Source organism: Microcaecilia unicolor, chromosome 8 (genome assembly GCF_901765095.1).
Source record: "Microcaecilia unicolor chromosome 8, aMicUni1.1, whole genome shotgun sequence".
NCBI lineage: Eukaryota > Metazoa > Chordata > Amphibia > Gymnophiona > Siphonopidae > Microcaecilia > Microcaecilia unicolor.
Window position 1 is genome coordinate 197,650,277 of NC_044038.1, and position 25,290 is coordinate 197,675,566.

Sequence of the window (25,290 nt, forward strand, 5' to 3'; positions counted from 1 at the left end):
TATTAAATTACTGTAAACTGCTCAGATAGTGCATTCTAGGGCGTTATATCAAGCCTAAATGAAACTTAAAACTTGAATCAGTGGCTAGCCCATGTGGACACTGTTAACATGAATGCTTTACAGTTTCTCATTTTCTTAAATAGGAAGAAATGGATTATCGATAATTTGTCTTGAAAAATTCAAATACAATTTAATTGCTTTTTCTAGAACATTTTTATTTGTATCCATTTGAGATGTGGGCTATTGGGTTGTAGTTATTGGGGGCATATTGCTTTTGGAAGAGTGGGGTATGTTTGATGTTGAGTGAGGGAGATTTTTCTTTCCACCCATATTTCCTTTGTAATTGAATTCTGTGTATTCTCTTAGGGCTCCTTTTACAAAGCTCCACTACTATTAGTGGCATGCTGAATGCAAAAAAGTCCTTGGGAATAGAATGGGCTTCTTCGCATTTAGTGTGCCGCTAATTGGTAGCGCAGCTTTGTAAAAGGAGCCCTTAGAGAGTTACCCTCTTGTGCTGTGGCTGGGAACATTTCTTTTGGAATGTATTGCTTTAAAATACATAAAAAATGAAAAATTAATATAATTAAACCTGCCTATGCAGTGTGTAACTTTGCAGACGGTTTGAAAATTGTTGTCTAATGCTCAGCATTGACTTCAGCTGTCATCAGTTTAAAATCCATGCACAGTTTTCCAAACTGAGTGTGAACTATCTTCTATTATTCACTGTTATGAGATTGTTGTGTTATTCTCATACTGTTTGCATTTTTGTAGCCCTGTGTTCTGTTTTCTGCTGAGGGTAAATTGTAAATTGGATTAAATAGGTAGCAGCTATAGATTTATCTGTCATGGAGTATGGGCATAGGAAAAGGTCATTAAGTTTCCACTAACTTTAATCAGGTCTCCTAGACCTCCAAGATTCCCCAGCCATGGTAAAGACTGCGTAAATGGGCTCTCATCAAGGAATCATGGGAATTAGGGACCCCCTCTTCCTCATCTACCTGACTGCCACTGATAACTCTTTTGCTGAGCCAGACTGCAGTAGCAGGAGGAAAGTGATGGTACATCAAGTCACTTCTGCTTCCTCTGCCAGTGGGACTCAACTTACACTTTGAACTGTGCACAGCATGACAGTGCCCTGTGTGTCTCAGGCCACCAGACTGAGCTTAATGGCAAGGGAGGAGGTAGAAGTGACCAGATCCACTATCTCTCTCTTCCTCTTGAAAAGAAGGGATCAGAGGGGAGATTGGTAGAGAGAGGGGGGCTAGAAGGATGAATTGAGATTTGAGGGGTACACGAGCAAGTGCAATGGTGAGGAAAGAGAGGTTGGGAATGTGTGGAGACACTGGAGCATGTGAGAGAGGTTGGAAGTCAACTTCAGAATAGAAAAGCTCAAAGGGAAAAGTGGTACAAAGAGAGGAGCTGGAGGGAGAAGAGAGATTGTGGACATGTCCAGTACTGACCCTAATAGTAAGTAAGGGGATGGGTGAGGGTCTGTATGGGAAAGAGAATGGGGACCAGGAATAATAGGGAAAAGGAGAGAATTCAATATTGTGGGAACTGGATTTAGTGACAAGGGTTGCTTCTATGACTCTAGTCCTGTTCCACCTTAAATCCAGCCCCTTCCTTACTCCTTTCTCCCCTTTTTCTTCCCCCTCTGTGTTTCACCTTCACTAGTCCTGGACCCTCCTGCTCTCCTCTTTTCTTCTCTCCCTTCCTGATCCAGAGGCTGTGGACTTAGGGTTTGCTTTTTTTTTTTTTTTTAAATGTGAGGAAGTATAAAACAGAAATATTATGGATAGATGATATATGCTAGTCAGGAGACAGACATAGCCTCAAAAATGTTCATCTTTCAACATTTTCAATGCTTCTTTAGCATGGGACAAGTACAAAGGATCTCTGAGGGAGAGGAAGGAATTGTAGAGCTTAGTGGTTGGTGTAGATGGGCAGACTGGATAGGTTGCTTGGTCTTTATCTGCTGTCATTTTCTGTGTTTCTATGAAGACCTGTCTTGGCGTTCTCACTATCCTTGAAGATGTTCAGCTATCAGTACCCATACATGGAATGGAGGAGTGGCTGAGGAGTGGCCTAGTGGTTAGGGTGGTGGACTTTGGTCCTGAGGAACTGAGTTCAATTCCCAGCACAGGCAGCTCCTTGTGACTCTGGGCAAGTCACTTAACCCTCTATTGCCTGCCACATTGAGCCTGCCATGAGTGGGAAAGCGTGGGGTACAAATGTAACAAAAAAAAATACCTGTAACACTATTCATTTTTCTAAAGGATGCTATGTGTTCGTCAAGTCTTTTCTGCGGCACAGCCCAAGGCTCTACTTCTAGAAAGGTTTTGTTGACCGACTGACTGAAAGGGTTGATAACACAGCACTTGCACTTTAATTATGTATTTATTATAACTTATATTTTTTAAAAATTAGGACTCAGTTAATGCCATGGGTTCACAACTGCTCTGCATTATTTTCTTTGACAAACATTTTTCTTTTCCTGAATCCTCAGAAAATGAGTTTCGGGGTGAACTACTGAGTCAGAGGTGGACCCGTGGAGAAAAGATCTGCAGTTGTGTGAAAGCAAAGAGACTCCAGAGCAGACACATCAAGGTGAGGCAGTCAAGCCCTGAGTGAAGACTGGTATTGCCTAAGTTTGTGAATGAGGCCTTGGGCAGAGACAGTGGCCCTATTTATACTCAGGATTAGTTTCCAATCTTATATATACATATCATGTGATGTAGTGAATGTGTACACTCTTTTCCAGTGTGTGAGGAAGTGTTACAGAGCTGCTCTTGTTGACCTCATTTCAAAAGCAATTTCTATAGTTTTCTAGAGGCTTCTGCTTCAGAGATACATATGCTGTTTCAGAGGAGGGGTAAGCCGTAACAGGCTATTGTGTTGGTCACATGGTGAAATTGTCATTTCTATTTGATTTTCCTTCTATGGAAAATCATGGAAGAGGGTTCATGACACATTATTTCCTTTTAATTTACCTATGTGTCTTTCCATATTATGCAACAGAAGGCTACACTCAAAGCTCAGAAAGGAATCAACATCACATCTACATAAACAGGCACAACACAGAGGGACACATGTTGAGAGCTTGTACATTGGTAAAGTTAAGCCAAAGGATATATCCAAACTAGGCAGGTATCATATGAGCATGCCAAATAAGGACAGATCCCACATGAGAAGACACTTGCAGAGATAAGCTCACTAGGATCCATGATACACAATAACAGATATCCTCACAAGGTTTACCACTTTCACCAGTCAGAACTGATCCTCCTGACCCTTGTGTGCCTGAGAGTCCTCCAGCCACTGGGATATCCTTCCCCATCTTTGCTTAGAACTTGTTTAATCTAAGCTTGTGAATTAGCAATTTTTAATGCCAAAAGACATTCAGCCAGTTTGACAAATAAAAATAATCACTTTGAAAATTAGTTAAAAAAAAATTAAGCACATACACTTATACTTGCTGATTTGTATGAGTAGGTTTCCAGAGAAAAATATATGCTAACTGTTGAAAATTCAAAAGTATGTGTATAAGTACCATCCTCTCCCCGGCCCCACTGCTATGAATCCCTCTTCTCACTGTAGGGATTGTTGTGCTGTCTAGCAGGAGGACATTTTCTAAAAAGCCCATTTCTGCAGCTAAACCCAGTTTTACCCCTAGAAAAGTCTTAGAGAATTACCTTTCCCTATAATTGAAGCATATAAGTCAGGCAGAAACCCCAACCCCAACCTCTGCCTTAGAAGGAGAGGTCACAATATGAAGCCTTGGGGGAGGAGACTGAGGAGCAACATCAAGAAATATTTCTTCATTGAAAGGGTGGTGGAAGCATGAAACAGGCTTTTCTTACTAGGGATCCTCAGTGCTTGTTATTATTCTGTGCATGGTGCTGGGAGTATTTGCAGCTTTATGGCTGGCAGCTGGGATGTATCCTTAGCAGAGTGGACAGAGATGGGGCAACCTGGATGGGTGCTTGGTCTTTTTTTCTGTCATCTACTATGTTCCTCTACAATGGGAGTTGTATGCGTGTGGCAATTTTGGGTAAGAGGTAATCAATTTGTGGATGAGTGAGAAGTTGAAATATGGTTGTGTGTGTTTTGGATGAATGGGTGAAGCGGAGAGTGTTATGAAGCATCTTAGCTGACTTCCTCTCTTATGCTGCCTGGGTGTCTTTTCCAGGCCATGATAATACTCACATATCTTTTTCTTATAACTGTTACTATTTAAAAGTTTTCATCAATGATCCATAACGATTTTGTGTGAAACTAGAAGAAATTGTCTAAGAATGTTTCAATTATTCCCATAATAAATGAAACTCCCTAAGTTCTTATTTGTCCTGTTGTCTGTCTGAACAGATTGTAAGCTCTGTTTAGCAGGGACTGTCTCATGTGTTTGTCCACACTGCATACGTCTAGTACTGCTATAGAAATGATTAGTACTGTAGTAGTAGCGGTTGATGAGAAATTGTCTCTTATGTGCTTGTGTACAGCACTGCACACATCTAGTAGCATTATAGAGACAATAAATAGTAGTAGCAATTGAGCAGAGACTGTCTCTTATGAGTTTGTGTACTGCACTGTATATATCTAGTAGCACTATGGAAATGATAAGTAGTAGCTATTGTTGTAGTAGTAGTATTCAAGCAAGGACTGTCTCTTATGTGTTTCTGTACAGCATTGCATATATCTAGTAGCACTATAGAAATAAGTAGTAATACTAGTAATAGTAGTTGAGCAAAGACTGTCTCTTATGTGTTTGTGTACAGCACTGCACACATCTAGTAGCATTATAGAGACACTAAATAGTAGTAGCAATTGAGCAGAGACTGTCTCTTATGAGTTTGTGTACTGCACTGTATATATCTAGTAGCACTATGGAAATGATAAGTAGTAGCTATTGTTGTAGTAGTAGTATTCAAGCAAGGACTGTCTCTTATGTGCTTCTGAACAGCACTGCATACATCTAGAAGCATTAGAGAGATGATAAATAGTAGTAGTAGTGAGTAGGGACTGTCTCTTATGTGTTTGTGTAAAGCACTGCATACTTCTAGTAGCATTACAGAGATGATAAATAGTAGTAGTAGTAATAGTTGAATGAGTACTGACACTTATGTGTTTCTGTACTGTACTGTGTACATCTAATGGCATTATAGAGTAGCTACAGTTGAATAGGGAATGTTTCTTATGTGTTTGTGTGCAGCACTGCATACATCTAGTAGTGCTATAGAGACTATAAATAGTAGTAGTAGTAGTAGTTGAACAGGGACTGTTTCTGTACTGCACTGTATACACCTATTAGCACTACAAAGGTGATAAATAGTAGTAGTAGTCGGGTAGGTATGGTATCATGTGTTTCTGTACAGCACTGCATAAATCTAGTAGTGCTACAGAGATAATAAATAGTAGTAGTAAGCAGACCATAGAATGAAAAAATGAAAGATGAAATGGAGGTTGAAAAGGAACTATAAGATCCAAAATTTTTCCTGTTGTTGCTAGCAGATTTTTTGATAAATTCCATTTCTTTACAGATTTGTACCCCACCTTCTGTCCTTGTTCTCTTTACAGGAAGAGTCTCTATAGCACTACAGGCACTGCTCCATGTAAACACTGATTACCTTCTGCGGCTTTTGGTCAAGTACAGCACAGATACCTTGTAATATCAATATATCCATTTATTTACTGCATAAAAATCTCACCATAGCAACAGAGAATGTTGCCTATTCTGGGCATATGTTTCACTTTGTGCTATTGATCATTCAAGAAAACTACTGGTTCTCCGTGCTCTGTGGTGTTTCAATCCTGCACTTAGAGAGCCATAACAGTTATTAGCAAACAGAAACTGTACTTGTACTAGTCAATATTTTTAATATTTTATAAGTAGCTGTTATAGGATACTAGTAAAAAAAGGCCCGTTTCTGAAGGCAAGAAAACAGGCCCTAGGCAGGCAATTTCTCCCCCCACCCCCGTGCTACGGCCCCCTCGACCCCCCCTCCCGTGCCGGCGAAAACCGCCCCCCGCTGCGGCGCCGCCATTCTGGACTACCTGTGCTGACGGGGGACCCAACCCCCCGACAGCCGAAGTGCTGTTGTGCCCTTCGCGTTGTTCATCTTCTTTGGAAGTTCCTCTGCGTGCGTCTGATGTCAGACGCACGCAGAGAAACTTGCAGAGAAGATGAACAACGCGAAGGGCATAACAGCACTTCGGCTGTCGGGGGTTTGGGTCCCCCGTCAGCACAGGTAGTCCACAACAGCGGCGGGGGGCGGTTTTCGGCGGGCCAGGGGGGTCGAGGGGGCCGTAGCACGGGGGGTGACAGATGATTCCGAGGCAGGGGGAGGAGTAGGGAAACACACTGCATGTGTTTCCCTACTCCTCTCCTTGCCTTGGAATCAGCTGTCCTGAAATCAGTGACGTCAGTGCGTGTCTGCCTAGCAGACCACCACCTCCAGGGAGCCACGGTCCCAAGCACAGAACGTTGGAGGTGAGAATTATTATATAGGATTTCATAAGTAGCTGTCCTAGGAGTTCTTTGAGTCTCAGAGAAGTCACAAATGACTTCACATTGCATGGAATCTTATTGATTCTTATTGCAGCATGTGTGATGTCAGCTGCAGTGACTATGACATCTCTGAGACACAGGTATAGGGAAATCACAGGTGTTGCTTAAGAAATATAAATCTATTTAGTCAAATTAAAATTAAGGATCCAGTGCTCAGTGGAATGCAAGGTCATTTGTAAGGGATAATGATGGTGAGGCTATGAAGATTATTTTCAAAGTATATAGTTATGTCAAAATGCCCAAATAGACATCCATATGCTTGAAAGGTCCAAATCCCAATTGTGCAAAGGCAGAAAAGGGACATCCTACACTGCAGTACATCCAAATGGCAAGGGGGCCTGTTGTGGGTGTGTTTTAGGCGGGACTAGGGAGGGCCCAAAATCAGGATGTCCAACAGCAATTACCATATGGGAAGAAACATCAAAGCCTAAAAAAAAGGGCATCCTAAATTAGACTGGTTTCAGTCACATCCAGGGTGCAAAAAGGTACTCTGATTTAGCAGCTGACCAATGGAGGGATTAAGGCATGACACCTCCTTAATCCCCCAGTGGTTGCTGACCCCTCCCTCTTCCCTGAAAGGGGATACCAGGCTCTATGACAGCTTCAGGTATTATAGACATGCTTAGTAAAGTAGAAAGGAAATCTTAGAAGTAGCCTGGTGGTTAGTTCACTGGACTTTAAACCAAAGGACCCTGGTTTGCTTCCCACTTAAACTCTTTTTTTTTAAATGATTATTGTGAGCCCTCCAGAAACAGAAAAATACCTAATGCAATATATAAGCCACCTACAAGCCTTAAGGCTATTGAAGTGGTGTACATTCAGGTACAGTCGGTTATTTTTCTGTTCATGGAGGACTCACAATTATAAAATAAAAGAGTGGGATTTGAACCTGGATCTCTTGTTTTAAAGTCCACTGCACTAATCACTAGGCTGCTCCTCCACTCTGCAAGGATGCCTGGGTGGCCATTCTTTTAAGAATGCTGCCAGACAGACACCCTTGTCCCTACTTTTTTGATGTTCATATGTTAGATGTTCCAGTTTTTGAAATGACTGTTCTTGCTGGACATCCTCAGCACATGAACATCCATCTCACATATTTTTGGACAGGAAATCCTGACATATTTCCTATTGAAAAATACATGTAAGATGAATGTCCATTTTGGACATTATGAGTTGGATGTCTCTATTCTGACTTGATTCTATATGACTCTTCAACTAAAATTGATCTCTATATCATACTGTCTGTTGTGGTGCTGTCTCTTCTGAAGGAAGAAAAGCCTCAAGCAATGATGGGGTGCTCCTTTGTTGATCAGATGTTCAACCTTAGGGAGCCTCCTTCATTCATCACTGGCTAAAAAACCTCCTATTCTTCATTTGTTTTAAACGGTTCTCTCAACTAATTCTTAATTCAGCTGTATGCTAATAATTGAAAGAACACTTATCTCTCCAGCTGCTCAGTCTATTTTCATTGTGCACGGCCCAACTTCGGCCAAGGTTTTGGTTCCGTTCAAAAATGCCCCTCTATATGGCCATAGTGATCATGATGCAATCAATTTTGACATATTCACTGGAGGGGGGCATTAAGAGAAACTACCGCAGTAGCATGTACTTTTCGAAAGTGCACACAGTGATGATGAGGGTATCGCTGCCTCTTGAATTGATTTTTTTGTCAAAAGAGTGCAAACAGTTGTGAGAGATCTGACCCTTCTGTGCTAACTAGTGGAGAGCCACAGAGATCTCCATCATTTTCAATAGTTTGCTTAGGGATTTAGGGTTAAGAAGATATGCAGATTTTAATTTCTTGGACTTGAGATCATGTTGGCTTATTGCATTTCAAAGAGCTATATACACAAGTTGAATATTGATTGATTTGAAATTCCTCTGAATGGGTTGAGGAGTGCATTCATCTACCCCCACCACCACCAGTAATTCAGGGCTCTGTCCTCCAATTAAAAGAAGAGGTCAGAATTCTCAGGGTTATCCTGGACTCTAAAGTATCCTTGGATCTACAAGTGAAGACCATAGTGAGAAAGATCTTGAGGAATTTGAGGTGAAACGATCCAGTTCATTGTAGCCTGAGGCCCTGGGTCTTTACAAAGGTAGGGCAGGATTTTACACTTTCATACTATGAATAGTGTAGGGTTGTCCATTAAACTAATGAGATGTTGGCACTTAGCTTAAAACACCACTATTAATCAATTACTAGCAGTACACGATGGAATAGCTCCTTTCTTTTCATACCACTGTTTTCAGATAGAGAAGAAAGTCCATTTTAAAATTCTCTGTTTTGTTTTTAAAGTGATTAATGGGTTTAACCTCCCTTTATCTTGGGAATCATTTCAATCTCTGTTTACATATTAGGTCTCTGCCTAAGAATATAATTTTAGCCTGTCATCTTCAGAAGAATTCTGGCTTGTTACTCTCCAGTCATGTGTTTTTGAGCAATCTAGACTTTAGCATTTACACCAGCTCTATGTCTGGTGTAAGTGCTCATGCCTAAAATATAGGTGTATAGTTGACCAGTTATGCTAGTATTCTATAAAGAAACATACTTTCCTTTATAGAATAGCCTTGTATGTAAATTATAGTATTTAGATTATGGTGTATTCAGACAAAAACCAGTGCTTAATATCCTATACTTGTGGATTTCCTTCTTATTTTATTATCTGAGTCAACCTTTTTGTTGGTTAGTGTAGGAATTTTGTTGACTAATATAAATTATTGATTCTTCTTGTTACTTTTCATTTTATCATTATGTTCTGAATAGAGAATGACACGGGAACGGGGAACCACAGTAACCGTGGGGATGGGGATGGGGATGGGGACGGGGACAGAGCTTGCGGGGACGGGGCGGGGACAGATCCCACGGGGATGGGGTGGGGATGGGGACAGATCCCACGGGGATGGGGTAGGGATGGGGACAGAGCCCACAGGGACGGGGACAGGGGACAAACTTTGTCCCTGTGTCATTTTCTACTTTGAAGCCTGTTAATGAACTGGACTGTTATTTATGTTTAAGTGATGCCTACAAAGATATTTTGATTTTTTGGAAAAACAAGCAAACATACTGGCCACAACTAGCAAAATTTGCATGGGAGATCCTGTACATCCTGCTACCAGCACATCTTCTAAGAAGACAACTTCTGCTCCAGGAAGGACTGTGGAAGACAGGAGAGCTAGATTGAATCCTGAGATTGTTGATGATTTCTTATTTATCCACAGATTAAAAAAACATAACAGTGCTTTATAGGGCATATTTTTCCCCTATAGGGCATATAGAATGGGTTGTATTTTATACCCCTGGACATTTTAACAGTGTGAATTAGGATTCCTTGGTGTAGTAGAAATCACCTATTGTTGAGGTTGGAAGGGTAGAGGGTGGTGGTGGGAAGGAGGGTTATTATAACTGCTCATTGTTATTATTGTTCTCTATTTGTAATTTATACACAACAGTTGCACAGCATATTGTTCCTTTTTATATTTTAATAAAAAGATTTAAATATAAAATCATAAGTGTTCAAGGCTTCTGCAGAAGAGGACAGAGCCCATGGGGACGGGGTGGGGATGGAGACAGAACCTGCGGGAATGGGGTGGGGACGGAGACAGAACCAATGGGGACGGGGCGGGGATGGAGACAAACTTTGTCCCCATGTCATTCTCTAGTTCTGATATTATTTTGGGGTTGTTTTATTATTTTATTCTAATTTATTTCTTAGATGCATTGCTTTTTCATTTGCTGCATGTTGTAGTTTTTCTTTTAAATTTTTTATAATTATTATTGACTTAGAGAGTCTTTTACAAAGGCGCAGTAGTGTTTTTATCATGCACTAATGATCAGTGTGTGCTAAATGCTAGAGGCGCCGATAGGAATATATGGGCATCTCTAGCATTTAGCACACGCTTATTTTTAGTGTGCACTAAAAACACTAGCGCACCTTTGTAAAAGGAAACCTTAGCTTGTTTTTACTAATGGTTGCACACAATTTGTAATTCAAGGAAGGTCAGCTCTGTAATGGCAGTTCTGCATAAGTCTGTATTTATGTACCTAACTTTATACACAAGCATTTACAAATCTAACGTCTGCCTGGGTGCACGCTGCTGGAAGGTGCAGAGAGCAGCCGCGTGCCTGTCGGCTCCGCTGGTTCCCTGCTTCCTCTGTCCCAGAACAGGTTACTTCCTGTTCCGGGGCAGAGGGAGCAGGGAACCAGTGGAGCCGACAGGCGCGCGGCTGCTTTCTGCACCCTCCAGCAGCCAAGAATGCACCGGGGGGGGGGGGCTTGATGCACTGGGGAGGGGGGTCTCATTGCACCAGGGGGGTGTCATGCTGCACCCTGGGGAGACGGGCGCCGCTGGACCGGGGGGTGGGGTGCCCAGCGACGATCCGTCCCCGGGTGGCAGCCGACCTAGGATCGCCACTGCTGCTAACAGTTAAGGGCGAACACTTAGACCAGCCTTTGAGCTGGCATAACTGTATGTATCTGTAACATGTGTGCGCAAGTCCTGAGCACACCCTTGACATGCTTATGCTCATCCTCGGTCCACACCCTTTTGCAATTAAGCACTATGGACTAAGTGCAGTTGCACACATAATTGGTGCTGATTATAGCTAGTTAGCATCAATTATCTGCTCATTATTATATTAAGTAATATGTGGAACTGATCTTATTAACTTGCACATGCAACTTTGAGCACTAACCTCTAAATTCTATAAAGGGTGAAATCCTGAGATGTATGCACAACTAAATTGGGTAACGAGCCAATTAATGTCAATAATTGGGTGCAAACAAGTTTTTTCTGGCACCCAGATTTGGGCGCTATTTAATGAATGTAGTCCTAATTATAAAGCTGGGTGCCCAACTTTATACAATTAGGGGCTTTGAGGGTAATTCTATAAAGAGGCATCTAGACTTAGAAACTAGAAAAGTGTCTGTTTGAAGCCTATTCTATAAAGAAAAGTAGGAATCTACTTTTCCTTTATCAAATACTACTGAAAATACACCCATATTTAAGGTGCAAACACACCAGCCACAGAGCAGGTGTAAATGCTCATACCTAGACTGCAAAAGACCACACATAGATAATATAATCTATGCATATAATTGTGCGCCCTGCCCACACACTGCCCAAGCTCTGCCAGTGTGTACACACACCTGCAAACTATACAGCATTTCAACCAGAATATTGCTTAGCCGTTCATTTTTACATGTGTGTGTGTGTACACATACATGCATTAATGACTAATGTCCTGGCATTTCCACATGTATGTGCCATCTAAACCTAGGTAGCTCCTTATGGAATGACCTCCTTTGAGTTTGCTATTTGTAAAGGCAATTCAGAAATAAGAAATTACATTGAATAACAAATTTACTGGCCATATGGATAGACAGCACTTAATGGAGAAGAGCCAAAATGAATTTGGCAAAGGGAAGTCTTGCTTTACTAATCTGTTATATTTTTTGGAAGGTGTTAATAAATAGGGCTAAATATTCTGTGGGATAAGCTATTAGGATATGTTTATGCAGATTTTCCCCAGCCTATCTGTATAAGTTGGACATCTGAATAGGTGGTCAGATAAGCTATCTGATAAAACCTAGAGGCCCTTTTACAAAGCGGTGGTAAGCCCAACACAGGCATACTGCATGCTATGCCGGAACTACCGCTGGCCCAGCGCAGCCACTGGTGGTAGTTCTGGCTTGAGCGCATGCCATTTCTGGTGCTCCAGGAATTGTTTGTAGTGCTGTGCTAACCCAGAGGTAATCAGTCATTGCGTGTGCTGCCCGGTTACTGCCGGGTTACCGCAGGAGCCCTTACCGCCACCTCAATGGGTGGCAGTAAGTGTTCTCCACAGCATAGCCGTGCGGTAAGAGTTATCTTACCACGTGGTCAATTTTTTTTCGGGGGGGGGGGGGGCATTTTACCCATTTCCTGGCGTGCAGGAAAAATGGCCCCTGCCTGTTCCGCAGGGTCCTTTTTCCCACAACTTAGTAAAAGGACTCCCTAGTGTGGCCATTTACACCATGCACTTATTCAGATAAAGCTGTCCAGGTAGCAGCTGAGTGCTGCCCCATCCCCAGAATACCCTGCCCCCTTCTCAACTTAAGCAGATAAATTTTAATCAGAATTTGACTTACATGGACAAAATGTATCCATTTGTCAGTAACAAATTTGAAAAACAAAACCTTTATGCAGCCAGTGTCTGAAGCTGACTATACAAGTACTTCTCAAATATTGAGTGGATGAGCCATATAGGATGAACCTATATGAATTTTCAGAAGGCATTTGATAAAGTCTCATATGAGATACCCCTCAGAAAATTAAAAAGTCATGGGATAAGGAGCCAATGTCCAGTTCTGGATTAGTAACCAGTTAAAAGACTGGAAACAGAACAGGACTGTATATTTTCCCAGTGGGGAAGGATGAATAGTGGAGTGTTCCAGGGATCTGAACAGGGACTGGTTCTGTTTAGCAATTACTTTAAATGATCTGCAAAAGGGAGCAATGAGTGACGGGATCTAATTTGCTGACAATACAAAATCTTCCAAAATTGTTAAAATATGACTGGATTATGATGAGATCCAGGAAGAACTGATGAAACTGAGTGTCTGGGCAACTAAATGGTAGAAGAAACTTAATGTGGACAAGTGCAAAGTAATAAATAATCTCAAGTGCAGGTACTCATATGATGTTCCAACCGGGAAAAGGATCTTAGCACTTGATATCGCAGATATTTAATGGCATTAACTAGGTAGTGCCGGAGTGGTCCATCAGTAGAGCTGGAGCAGAGCTATCAGTTATCTGGCTAGTATAAGATTCACTCTGGGGCCCTTTTACTAAGGCACAGGAGGGCTAACATGCAGGTAGTATGTGCCAGGTCGACACTACTGCCAGGCTAGCGCATGCACCTGGCAGTAATTTTGAGTTTGGCGTGCACCAAATCCTGCGGTAGAAAAGCGGTAATCAGCAGTTGGTGTGTGCTGCATGGTTACCGTGTGGGTAGCGAGTGAGCCCTTACTGTTAAGTCAATGGGTGGTGGTAAGGGCTCAGGCCATAAATAGGTGAGCGCTAGCTTTAATTTCAGCACATGCCCATTTCCTGGCCCATTAAAAAAAAAGACCTTTTTCCCAGCCGTGGTAAAAAAAAATGGCCCAACACATGCCCAAAATACGCACTCACACTACCACAGGCCACTTTTTACCGTGGCTTAGTAAAAGGATCCCTCTGATAACTTCTGGATAAATCTAGGATAGCAGAAAATTGGTTCTAGCTTTAGACAGCTACCCAGATAGCAAACTAAGGGTGGAAAGTTATCAACATAGGCTCCTGTTAAGATGGGTTATTTTATAAGTACCTTGTTCTATTTTAGCACAGGTCCCGTTTTATGCAATAAGACTTAATAATAACTGGGGGTTAGCATTAAAATAGCACACCTTACTAGCTCACTAGTAGCTTTCCCCCTTAATGAAGAAAAAAGAAATCAAAATCACTGCTATATGTAGTAAAAATAAGCCAAATACAGTGCAATCATGCTATTGTGACATCACTGATGAGGTTGGCTCTTAGGCATTGATGGAATGATGCATTATGACATCACAATATCAGCTCTGGTTATCAAAGACTGAAACTCTTCATACTAAGGGGGGAAGTTATCAATGTGGGCTACCCTTAAGATGTGTTATTTTGCCACTAACTCATGCTATTTTAGCACAGGTCCAATTTTTCCCTGGATTATATATAGTGCAACTTAAGTTACTTGTGCAAATCCTGTCATATTCTGGATTTATACGTTCAACTTAATTAGTTAACAAGTCAATCAGCACCAATAATTGCCAATTATCAAGCAATTATTTACCATGGCATTAATTAGAATTTACGTGCACAACTGTCTAAGTGTATTCTGCAACATGATGCACATAAATTCTAAGTCGCATAGTTGAAAAGGGGGCCTGGCCATGGGCGTGGAATGGGTGGATCACAGGCATTTCTAAAATGTATACGTGTGGTTATAGAATACACCTGGTCCACACCTAATTTAGGTGTCGGCGTTTATATCAATTTTTACCTTGTGTAACTGCCTGCGACTAAACTTAGTCACGTGGACGGGCACTAGGTGTATTCTATAAAGTACACCTAAATGTAGGCATATTTTATAGAATACATCTAGGCATATTTTTTGGTGCTAATTTTTTAGGTGTGATAAATAGAATCAACCCCCCATGCACTAAGACCTAGTTACTAATAACTGGGGTTAATAGTAAAATAACACATCTTAATGGTAATCCACATTGATGACTCCCCCCTCCCCTTTAATTAAAGAACAAAGAAATGTCTCTAGAAATTGAAATCACTGCTATACTGTATGAAAAAAAAGTGAGCCAAGTATAGGGCAATCATAACATTGTGACAAAAGAATGACACGGGGATTGGGACCTGCGGTAAATCTGTAGTAACAAAAAAAAATTACCATGGTTGAAGGAGCAAAACATTTTACGCCCCATGGGAGCAATGAAAAGCCTTGTTCTCACGGTAAAAAAAGACCAAACCTGCCATCGGCCACTGTTGGAGATGGGATGCAGGGTCTGATGATTCTTTGGTCTGCCCAGTATGGCAGTCCTGATTTCTTATGGGAGCATTATTAACTTTGCATATATAACTTTGAGGTTTGGAGGCACATCTTCCTTTTCAGTACTTTAAAGGCTGCTTTGCCACTGGTTAATGCTTTGATGATCGTATGTTTCACATGATTCATCTAATCTCTTTTGTATCTGGAAACATCACAGTAGTGGAAGAACAAATTGTAAGTAATGCAAAAGACGTCACTTTAGAAATATTCAGCATAAAAAAGCAACATTAGTCATACTCTGTCAAAAGATAGAATGAGGAGCTTTCTCTAAATGCCTTCCACCACGTCCACAGAGGTGCCCAAAAACACTGATTCATACAAGCCTTCCATTTGCTTCTCAGTGCCTCAGACACAAACACATTTTGAGTCCCATTTTTACACAGAATGTAGAGGTTGGAACTGAGATGTTCAGCTTGGCATGTGCTCAGTTCTAGTGGTATTTTAGAAAAGACAGTGGGGCAGCAGAGCCTCTTCTAAAATACCTCCACGAGTGCACGTGTACAGGCAGGAGGAGCAGCCATTTTACAAACACAGGGTAAAAATGAACGGACGAACCCAACTCCTTCTACGCTGAGGTGAAAGCATGTGCATGTGATGGTTTCACAGCTTCCACATGAATGTGGCACTAGAGGTGTCAATATTTTGAAATGTTTGGGGGTGCCAACACAATACAGATTGCCCCTCTAAGGATACAATGAAAGGGCTTGTTCAGTACTGGGGATGCTCACTGGCACCCATAGAGCTGGCTCATGTGATGCCACTTCCGTGTGTAGCTGCCCCTTTTTATAAACCTTTACATGCAGGTGTCACCAATTTAAGTAATTTTAATTTGGTTTCATTTTGGAAGTGGAAATAAGCAATGGGTGGGGGTGGGATTATCTATATTTTCCATCTTTGCTTACACCCTATGCTATTAAAATGTTTTATTGTATATTGTGTTGACATTGTAAATAATATACTGTGCCATATTTTGTATTGTTATTTGAATATTTTTACTGCTGTGTCTATTGCTTATGTTTGATTTACTCTTGCTGTACACTGCCTTGAGTGAATTTCATCAAAAAGGTGGTAAATAAATCCTAATCCTAAAGAGAATGCCTTTAAAGCACTGGCTGAAATAAGCACTTTAAAAAATCTGTTTATGCCTCTGATATGGAAAAATTTCCCTATACATGGGTATTTCCTCTGTAAAAGGGGAATCCACATATTGATTTTACTTCTGTGCAAGCCATGCCCCCTTGAAATATCTGCATGGGTGCTCTATGTGTAAAGAGTGGCTTTCTGAAATCAGTGTTTTCATGTTCCAGAGGTACTAGGTTCAGGGGAAGTTTGGTATCCTTCTCCATGACAATTGGTGCAGAATTGTTTGTAAGCCCACCAGACATTCTGGACTGGCTCTGCTCCCTCTGTCATTGAGCCATGGGGTCTCATTCTTAATCTTAGTGTAAAACCTAGTGAACAAATTTCAGTCAGTCTCCCCCTTCATCCCACAAGCTATAACACACCTCCAATTAAAAGTCTTCATAAATAACTAACATTAGTACATAATATAAATAGTATTAAATGTTTATTTACAGAATGCATAAATTAAATATAAGCCAGATCCTTTCTTGCAGGCTGAAGGAAAAGTGTGACTTTTAGGGTATATATAGGCCTTTCTCTTCTCTCCTGTTACTGTTGATGATTCAAAGACTGGATGACTTTTGACTTAGAGGTTGATTCTCCCAAATTATGAAAACTTTCACTTACACTCGAAAAACACGTTAACTCCACCACAAAGAAGATGTTCTTCTCGCTGTGGAAACTAAAAAGAATTAACCCATATTTCCCATGAGAGGTCTTTCGCAACTTCATATAGTCCGTCGTTCTCTGCCATCTGGATTACTGTAACGGAGTCTATGCTGGATGTAGCAGCAACTACTTAAGAAACTGCAGATGGCCCAAAATACAGCTGCCAGATTGATTTGTGGAAAGTCAAGGTTTGAAAGTGCCACGCCCCTCCAAGAGAAACTACATTGGCTACCTGTCAAAGATCGAATCACCTTTAAACTCTGCTCTCTGGTTCACAAAATCCTATATGGTGAGGTACCTGGCTACATGATTGATCTCATCACCCTACCTCTCCGGAATGCATTAGACTCTCCCGTTCATATCTTACCCTTCATTATCCAGAATGCAACGGCATCAAGTACAAATCCACGTATGCTACCTCCTTCTCTTTCATCAGCACTCAGCTTTGGAACTCTTTGCCAAAGACCATTAAAACCATCTAACGTTCAGGAAATCTCTAAAGACCATGTTATTTGGAAGTGCTTATCCCACTGCCTCTGCATGTGTCTCCACTGTTGGAAGCGCATCGATATAGAGACATTTTGGACACATTCCCCTTCCCTCCAGGTTTCCCTAATCCTTCCATCCATTCCTACTCTTCCCCAATATCTCTTGTAGGTTTTTTTGCTGTATTAGCTTCATTTTACTGCATTGGCGTCTGCCTCTCTGGTCCGTTGTAAGCCACATTGAGCCTGACACTGTTGGGAAATTGTGGGGTACAAATGAGATAAATAAATAAATAACAGGAACAGCAACTAAGTAAACAGTTTTGTAAATGACTGTGTGAGAACATGTCAGTGTTTCCTTAATCCTGTTCCTTTACTAAGGGGTTCTTTTACAAAGGTGCGCTAGTTAGCACTAAATTTTAGAGATGCCCATATATTCCTAAGGGCGTCTGTAGCACTCAGCATGCGCTAAAAATGCTAGCGTGCCTTTGTAAAGACCCCTAAATGATTTGACACTTTAACTTTGATGTGGTGCACTTGTATTCACCAACATCTAATTTTGTTTAGTACTAATCATATTAGCTGCACGTACATGCGTGTGTGTGCGTGTGAGTATATGCGTGCATGCTTACGATGTGATGGCGTAACAGAACATGATTGTCGTCTCTTTGCATATAGAAGAATAAAGATACTGTTTCGCTGCACAAGTTTGTAATTACATCTGGGAAGGGCAGTAAAAATGAGTGTCTCGTAAACAGATCAAGCTAAAGGCTTATGCGTCACAATGCCTTTGCCTAGGATATTCAGGTGCACCTTGGACAGTCTGTGTCAGGAAAAGCAGCCAGTTGCTATATTTAGCAGGGTCTATTTGTTGCTTAGCACTGGTGAAGGTATCACATAGAAATGTGTATTGTACAAGGGAATGGAGGATGGGAGGGGTATGGAGTGCACTTTTCTTCCAAAGTTAAGCTGCAAGGATGAGACCTTTGAAGTGCAGCTACTCTGATTTCTGTGAAAAGAATTATATGAAAATGTTTTTATTCTTGAACTAATCTCATTTGTAGAACTTTGACCACAATTGTGTGTGTAAAGGCATTATTGGCCTTCCTTCCTCAGCTGAAATGGCCAGGAAGTTGGCTCACATCATCTGAGAGATGCTTCATTTGCATAGTTTATTATCCAGCAAAAGGAAATGTGGCTTAGTGGTGAACACAAAGTGATTTCACTGGGACTGCGACCAATGTACAGTTAAAATCAAAACATGAGCATCTCAGCATGGTTCATCTTTAGATTTCAATCAGGTGCACCAACTGACATCTGAAATTTCATGAGTGTCCTCTTAGTGTTTCAGATGATCCAAAGGCTGATCTGACTAAATCCACCTTTGACGTTGTCAGATTTTCTTTGAAAAGGTTCCAACAGACAAGTCAAGCATCAGATTTGTGGGATAATTCAGCAAACCCAGAAGAATTCTATTTTGAAGAACGTTTCCCTGTAACCAGAGGAATGTCAGATGTTGTTCTTCACATACCTCCCATAACTCGTTAACAGTAAAAGGACTGATAATACCTACATGAGAGACTCTTACTAAGCAGATGGAAAGAAATATGCTGCCCACTCCAGCCACTAGTTAGCTACGTAAATGATTAGTAATAGTTTGGCTCTGCAGTAATGCACAGATGCAGTGATACTTGAGGGCATAATTTGATTTCTTGTTTCATATGATCTAGTGTTCTCTCCTTGACAATTCACATGCAGAAGGGACCAGTCACAGCACAGAGGATCCCTAAATAGAAAGAGGATGGAATCAAAGCAATGGTTAAATGACCTTTGCACATGTAACCTGCTCGGAGTGGTAGGTAAAGGGCCATAGACTGTGAGTGTACTAGGGATGGAGCAAGTACCTGCATATTACATCACAGAAGGTGGTATATCAAGTCCAAGTTTTTGTACCTAGTGCAGTGGAGGGTTAAGTGACTTGCCCAGGGTCACAAATAGCTGCAGTGGGAACTGAACCAGGTTCCTCATGTTCTTAGCTCACTGCACTAACTATTCAGTTACTCCTCCACTCCATGCTGGCTTGCCTTGTTGGACAGACTGGATAGAGCATACAAGTCTTTATCTGCCATCATTTATTATGGGACCTCTTAAAGATTTATTTAATAGATCTTTAGAGACTGGAGAGGTTCCATGAGATTGGAGAACAGTGGATGTGGTCCCTCAACACAAAAGTGGAGGCAGGGAAGAAGTGGGAAACTACAGACTGGTAAGTCTGACGTCGATGGTAGGAAAAATAACGGAGTCGCTGCTGAAAGAAAGGATAGTTAACTTTCTAGTAGCCAATGAGCTACAGGACCCGAGGCAACATGGCTTTATCAAAGGAAAATCCTGCCAAATGAATCTCATTGACTTCTTTGACTGGGTGACAAAAAAAATGGTTGAAGGCCATGTGCTACATGTAATCTACTTGGATTTCAGCAAAGCCTTTGATACGGTCCCCCACAGAAGACTCGTGAATAAGCTGAAAGGGCTGAACTTAGGATCAAAAGTGGTGAACTGGATAGAAAACTGGTTGACCAACAGGTGGCAGAGTGACGTCCCCAACTGCTTTCCGTCTTGAGGACGGCCAAAGTTCAAGGGGGCGTATCGGAGGCGTAGCGAAAGCAGGACTTGGGTGTGCGAAACACATGGATGTCCTTGACCCATAATGGAAAAAAGAGGCGTCCCTGACGAGCATTTGGATGACTTTACCTGGTCCTGTTTTTCTATGACCACTGGAGAGAATCGGGGATGACTTCCCCTTACTCCCCCAGTGGTCACTAACCCCCTCCCACCCTCAAAAACATCTTTAAAAATATTTTTTTGCCAGCCTCAGATATTATACTCAGGTCCATGACAGCAGTATGCAGGTCCCTGGAGCAGTTTTAGTGGGTGCAGTGCACTTCAGGCAGGCGGACCAAGCCCCATCCCCCCCCCCCCCCCCACCTGTTACATTTGTGGAGGAAACAGCGAGCCCTCCAAAACCCACCACAAGCCCACTGTACCCACATCTAGGTACCCCCCTTCACCCATAAGGGCTATGGTAGTGGTGTACAGTTGAAGGGTAGTGGGATTTAGGGGGGGGGTTGGAGGCTCAGCACACAAGGTAAGGGAGCTATGTTCCTGGGAGCATTTTATGAAGTCCACTGCAGTGCCCCCTAGGGTAGGGTTGCCATATGGCAAGGGGAGCCCTTGACACAGCCTTTTAGGGCGAAACATGCATGTCGGGCATTGTTGAACCCCTGGTCTGACCGTTCAGTGCAAGTTAAGTATTGCTTATAAGTAACTTAGAGATTAAAAAGTAAAATGAACAGTTAAATAAGTAAATGAAGAAACAGTTTAATAAAATATTATCGCCAGTGAGGATTTGGGTGCTGTTGAATGTCCAATAAAAGAGTGAAGTTGGTCATGTGCACTGCTGAGGCGATAAAAAACATAAAAAACATATGAATGATCTCTATATGATATATGGTTAAGGTGGAGGTTAAAATCATATATGAGCCTTGTTAGGGGAGTAGTTACAGTTGAAGGGCTCTTAAAGAGAGAGTTAGTAGTGCCAAGTACGTGCGGTTTCAAACTCCAGAAAAAGGAGGACAGATTAAGCCAGTCTGGGTTTTACTTCCATTGCTTTCAATGAAAGTAAAACCCGGACTGGAGCAATGTGTCTTCCTTTTTCTGGACAAACAAAAAAAACAGCACCACGGGCCTTTAAAAATGGAACACAGTTCTTTAATGAATGAGCCTTGACAAAAAGACCCGACACGGGCCGTGTTTCGGTGACTAGCACCTGCGTCGGGGGTCACAGTGATGACGTGGAAAACTTGGGGAATAACTCGAATATATTCCTCTACAATATATTATTCCTTACCCCACGTCTCATGTAGTAAAAGCTACAAAGCACCAAGGCACTTTCACTTTCTGTATCAAAGTGCCTTGGTGCTTTGTAGCTTTTACTACATGAGACGTGGGGTAAGGAATAATATATTGTAGAGGAATATATTCGAGTTATTCCCCAAGTTTTCCACGTCATCACTGTGACCCCTGACGCAGGTGCTAGTCACCGAAACACGGCCCGTGTCGAGTCTTTTTGTCAAGGCTCATTCATTAAAGAACTGTGTTCCATTTTTAAAGGCCCGTGGTGCTGTTTTTTTTGTTTGGACTTTAATTTGTACTTCGTTCCCTCTCTTTTGTTATATTCCTTTTTCTGGAGCCATATGGTAACCCTACCCTAGGGTGCCTGGTTGGTGTCCTGGCATGTCAGGGGGACCAGTGCACTACAAATGATGGCTCCTCCCACGACCAAAGGGCTTGCATTGGTCATTTCTGAGATGGGCGTCCTTGGTTTCCATTATCGCCGAAAATCAGAAACGACCAAGTATAGGGACGACCATCTCTAAGGACGACATAAATTTCAAGATTTGGGCATCCCCGACCGCATTATCGAAACAAAATATGAACGTCCATCTTGTTTTGATAATACAGGTTTCCCCGCCCCTCCATCGGGATGTTTTGCGAGGACGTCCTCAACAAAACGTGGGCGTCCCTTTCAATTATGCCCCTCTATATGGTTCACATGGAACTGGGTAACATACAACAAGCAAACAAAAAAGAAAAAAAAAGATTTTATGACTTGAACCACAGCCCACCAACTGGCACCACACGGAGATTACCCGAGATAGCACGCCCCTGCAAGATAAGTGGACTTTTGAAAACATTATGAGACTTTTGTAAATTACAAGTTTAATATAGAGGTCCCTGACTGGGATATGTATATACAGATAAAATCAAACATTGGTATAAATATAAAGTATTATATACCATGTAAAATGAGTTTATCTTGTTGGGCAGACCGGATGGACTGTTCAGGCCTTTATCTGCCATCATTTACTATGTTACTATGTGTTGCCTTGCTGCTTTTCAGGTATTTTTCAAAGGTGCATCTCAGAAGGAATATCGCATTCCTTTGGTCAGGGAAGGAAAACAGTGTGCATACATTTAATGTAAAGACTTCGTATTCCACCTTTGCAATCTAACTAACCATGCAGATTACAAACCTAAAACATAAAAATAATATGAACATAGTATAAAAGACACAGAAATCCCACCTCCATATAAACAAGCCTTGTAGTCCACTCATCAAACACTCCCTTCCCAGCCCGAGATTGATGTCCTTACTCTCCTTCTGTCTTTTGTAGAACCTTGATTTTAGCAAGCTCCAGAACTGCAGATTTACCATTACTATTTTCAGCCCTTTTGGCAACTTATTCCACAGATCTAGAATCATTCCTGTAAATCTCCTAACCTTAGATCTGAGCAACATCCAGTCTTCTACTCCTCATATCAACAAATTATGGGGCCCTTTTACTAAGCCGCGTAAGCATCTACATGCGCCCAATGCATGCCAAAATGGAGTTACCTCCCAACTACCACGTGGCTCTTGCGGTAATTTCATTTTAGGTGTGCGTCTGATACGCGCATCTGAAAAATATTTTTATTTTCAGACACGCATAATGGACGTGCGCCAAGTGGCATTTGACGTGCGTAGGTCATTACCATCTGGATTCTTTACCGCTAGGTCAATGGCTGGTGGTAAGGTCTCAGACCCAAAATGGATGCCCGGCAATTTTGATTTTGCCACATGTCCATTTTCGGCCAAAAAAAGGCCTTTTTCACAGGTGCACTGAAAAATTGATTAGTGAGCGCCCAAAACCCGCACCAACTCTATCGCAAGCCATTTTTCACTGCACCTTTGTAAAAGGACCCCTTAATGCGTGATTGGACCACAGTATCCTACTTGGTTCATCCTCCTCCATTTTATCCATTAAATATTGTGCATCCAAACCAAGGTAGACCTTAAAGAATAAGCGGAGTACTTCAAACTTGACCTGGCCTGCAATAGGAAGCCAATGAAATGACCTCAAAAGGGGAGTAACCCTATCCTGAACTGATGTGAATTATTCTCTTTGCTACTAAATTTTGGATTTTTTGCAAACACCTGATCTTTTCTTTGGTAGACTTATATAAATTATATTACAATAATCCAGCTGACTTAACACAATTGACTGCTTGATCATTCTAAAATCCTGCGGACAGAAGAAACTGTGCAACTGTCCCCTCATGCACAGCTTACCATAAGCTTTTTTAACCACCATCTGGACCTGGGGCTTCACTGATAATATTGAGTCCAGTAACACCGCAGGAAGCTTATGTCCTAGCAGCAGGACTGAAGACAGCTCTGAGGGCCGCAGATCATAACTGACCTGCAATATCATGATCTTCCCAACATTTAATGCCAGTCTCGTTCCTGATAACCATTCTTAACAGCTTGAGCACATTCCATCAATTCTTGACACATTTGTGTGTAATCAGTATTAATTAAGGTAAATGATTCACGTCATCAGGGTACATGTAACGTTGTAAGCCTAACCTTCAATTGCATATACTTTCTGTGTCTCCCTCTCTGCTGCCACACAAAGAACAGGGACACTTTTAACATGCTAATTCTGAACAAGAAGCAACTGTGCTACATCCTCTGGGACAAATGAGAGAAAGCAGGTGATTAAAATTATTCTCTTTGTTTGTAACTACAGAAGCTGTTTGATAATTACCCCACTTTATTTGGCCTTGAAATATGTATTTGACTAAAAGAAGAGATTCTGCTTCTGACTTAGCTGATAATGTAACATTCAGGGTTTAAAATAATGGATTATTGCAGTGCTGTTCAGCCCAGCCCTCAGGGCACAATCGGCCAGTCAGGTTTTCAGGATATCCACAATTAATATGCAGGAGATAGATTTGAATGCACCGCCTCCTTGGTATGTGAATCTAGCTCCTGCACATTCTTTGTGGATATCCTGAAAACCTGACTGACTGGGTGTGCCCCAAGGACTGGGTTGAGAAGCACTGGATTATCATAATATAATTTGACTATTGATTAGCAAAATGGAATGAAAGAAATGCTGAGGAGGAATTCTAACTGAACCTAGTGACTCTAACCACTACACGGGTTTAGACAGCGGAACTTTGGAAAAGAGCAGAATTTGGTGGCATTTGAACAAGCCTCCTACTGTGACTTCTACAGATTCTCCCTTTATCCATTCCTGAATTATCACTTTGAAGTTCTACTATGGCAGTGCATATCAAATGTAGCATGATTGCCAAATGAAAAACTAAAAACACCAGTCCCAGCACAATCATTTTTAGGCACCAATTGAATCAACAGAAATGCTTACATTGCGCCTTATCATTTTAATTTGTATTTCATTCTTGAAGAGATAGGTTCTTTCTATTAGTCATCGCTTCTTGGGCACAGATAGATAATCAGCAGCTGAAGAGAGGACACTGGGTAGGGATGTAGGTAGAAGGAAAAAAAAATGCAAAAAACCAGAATTTCAAATATATAACCAGTCAATGATATAAGAAGGAAACTAGGACAGTTTAAAAAGATTCATGACCAAAATCCCAAATTGTTTAAGCAAGTGTCTTTTGTGCTACAGATTTTATTGACTGTTCCTGTTTCGCCATTTTTTTGCTGGTGATCCTGCTCTAGCACAGAGGCTCGGGATCATAATAGAAAACACAAGTGCATGGTAAATGTTTAATTTGCACAGTTAAGATTTAACAAATTTAAACCACCAGTAAATCTTCATTAAAGTGTTTATTGCAAACCTCTAGCTTTAAAGTGGGGGTAGGTGAAAGCTGTGTTCTCATGTCAGATTAAGCTCTCCAATGACATTACTTCCAAGGAAGAGTACAGAAGCCAGAAAGCAACTGCTGTTTTATTTGCCTTT

At 41.5% G+C, this 25,290-nt stretch overlaps 1 protein-coding gene across 1 annotated transcript in view; it reads left to right on the forward strand.

The window, feature by feature from the left end:
• The first annotated feature begins 944 nt into the window (after positions 1 to 944).
• Positions 945 to 25,290, forward strand: part of MYT1 (myelin transcription factor 1) — a 151,947-nt gene continuing 127,601 nt past the window's right edge. The window contains exons 1-2 of the mRNA XM_030213449.1: positions 945 to 1,058; positions 2,428 to 2,607. Of these exons, the coding sequence (XP_030069309.1) occupies positions 945 to 1,058; positions 2,428 to 2,607 (294 nt within the window). The remainder of the gene's footprint in view (positions 1,059 to 2,427; positions 2,608 to 25,290) is intronic.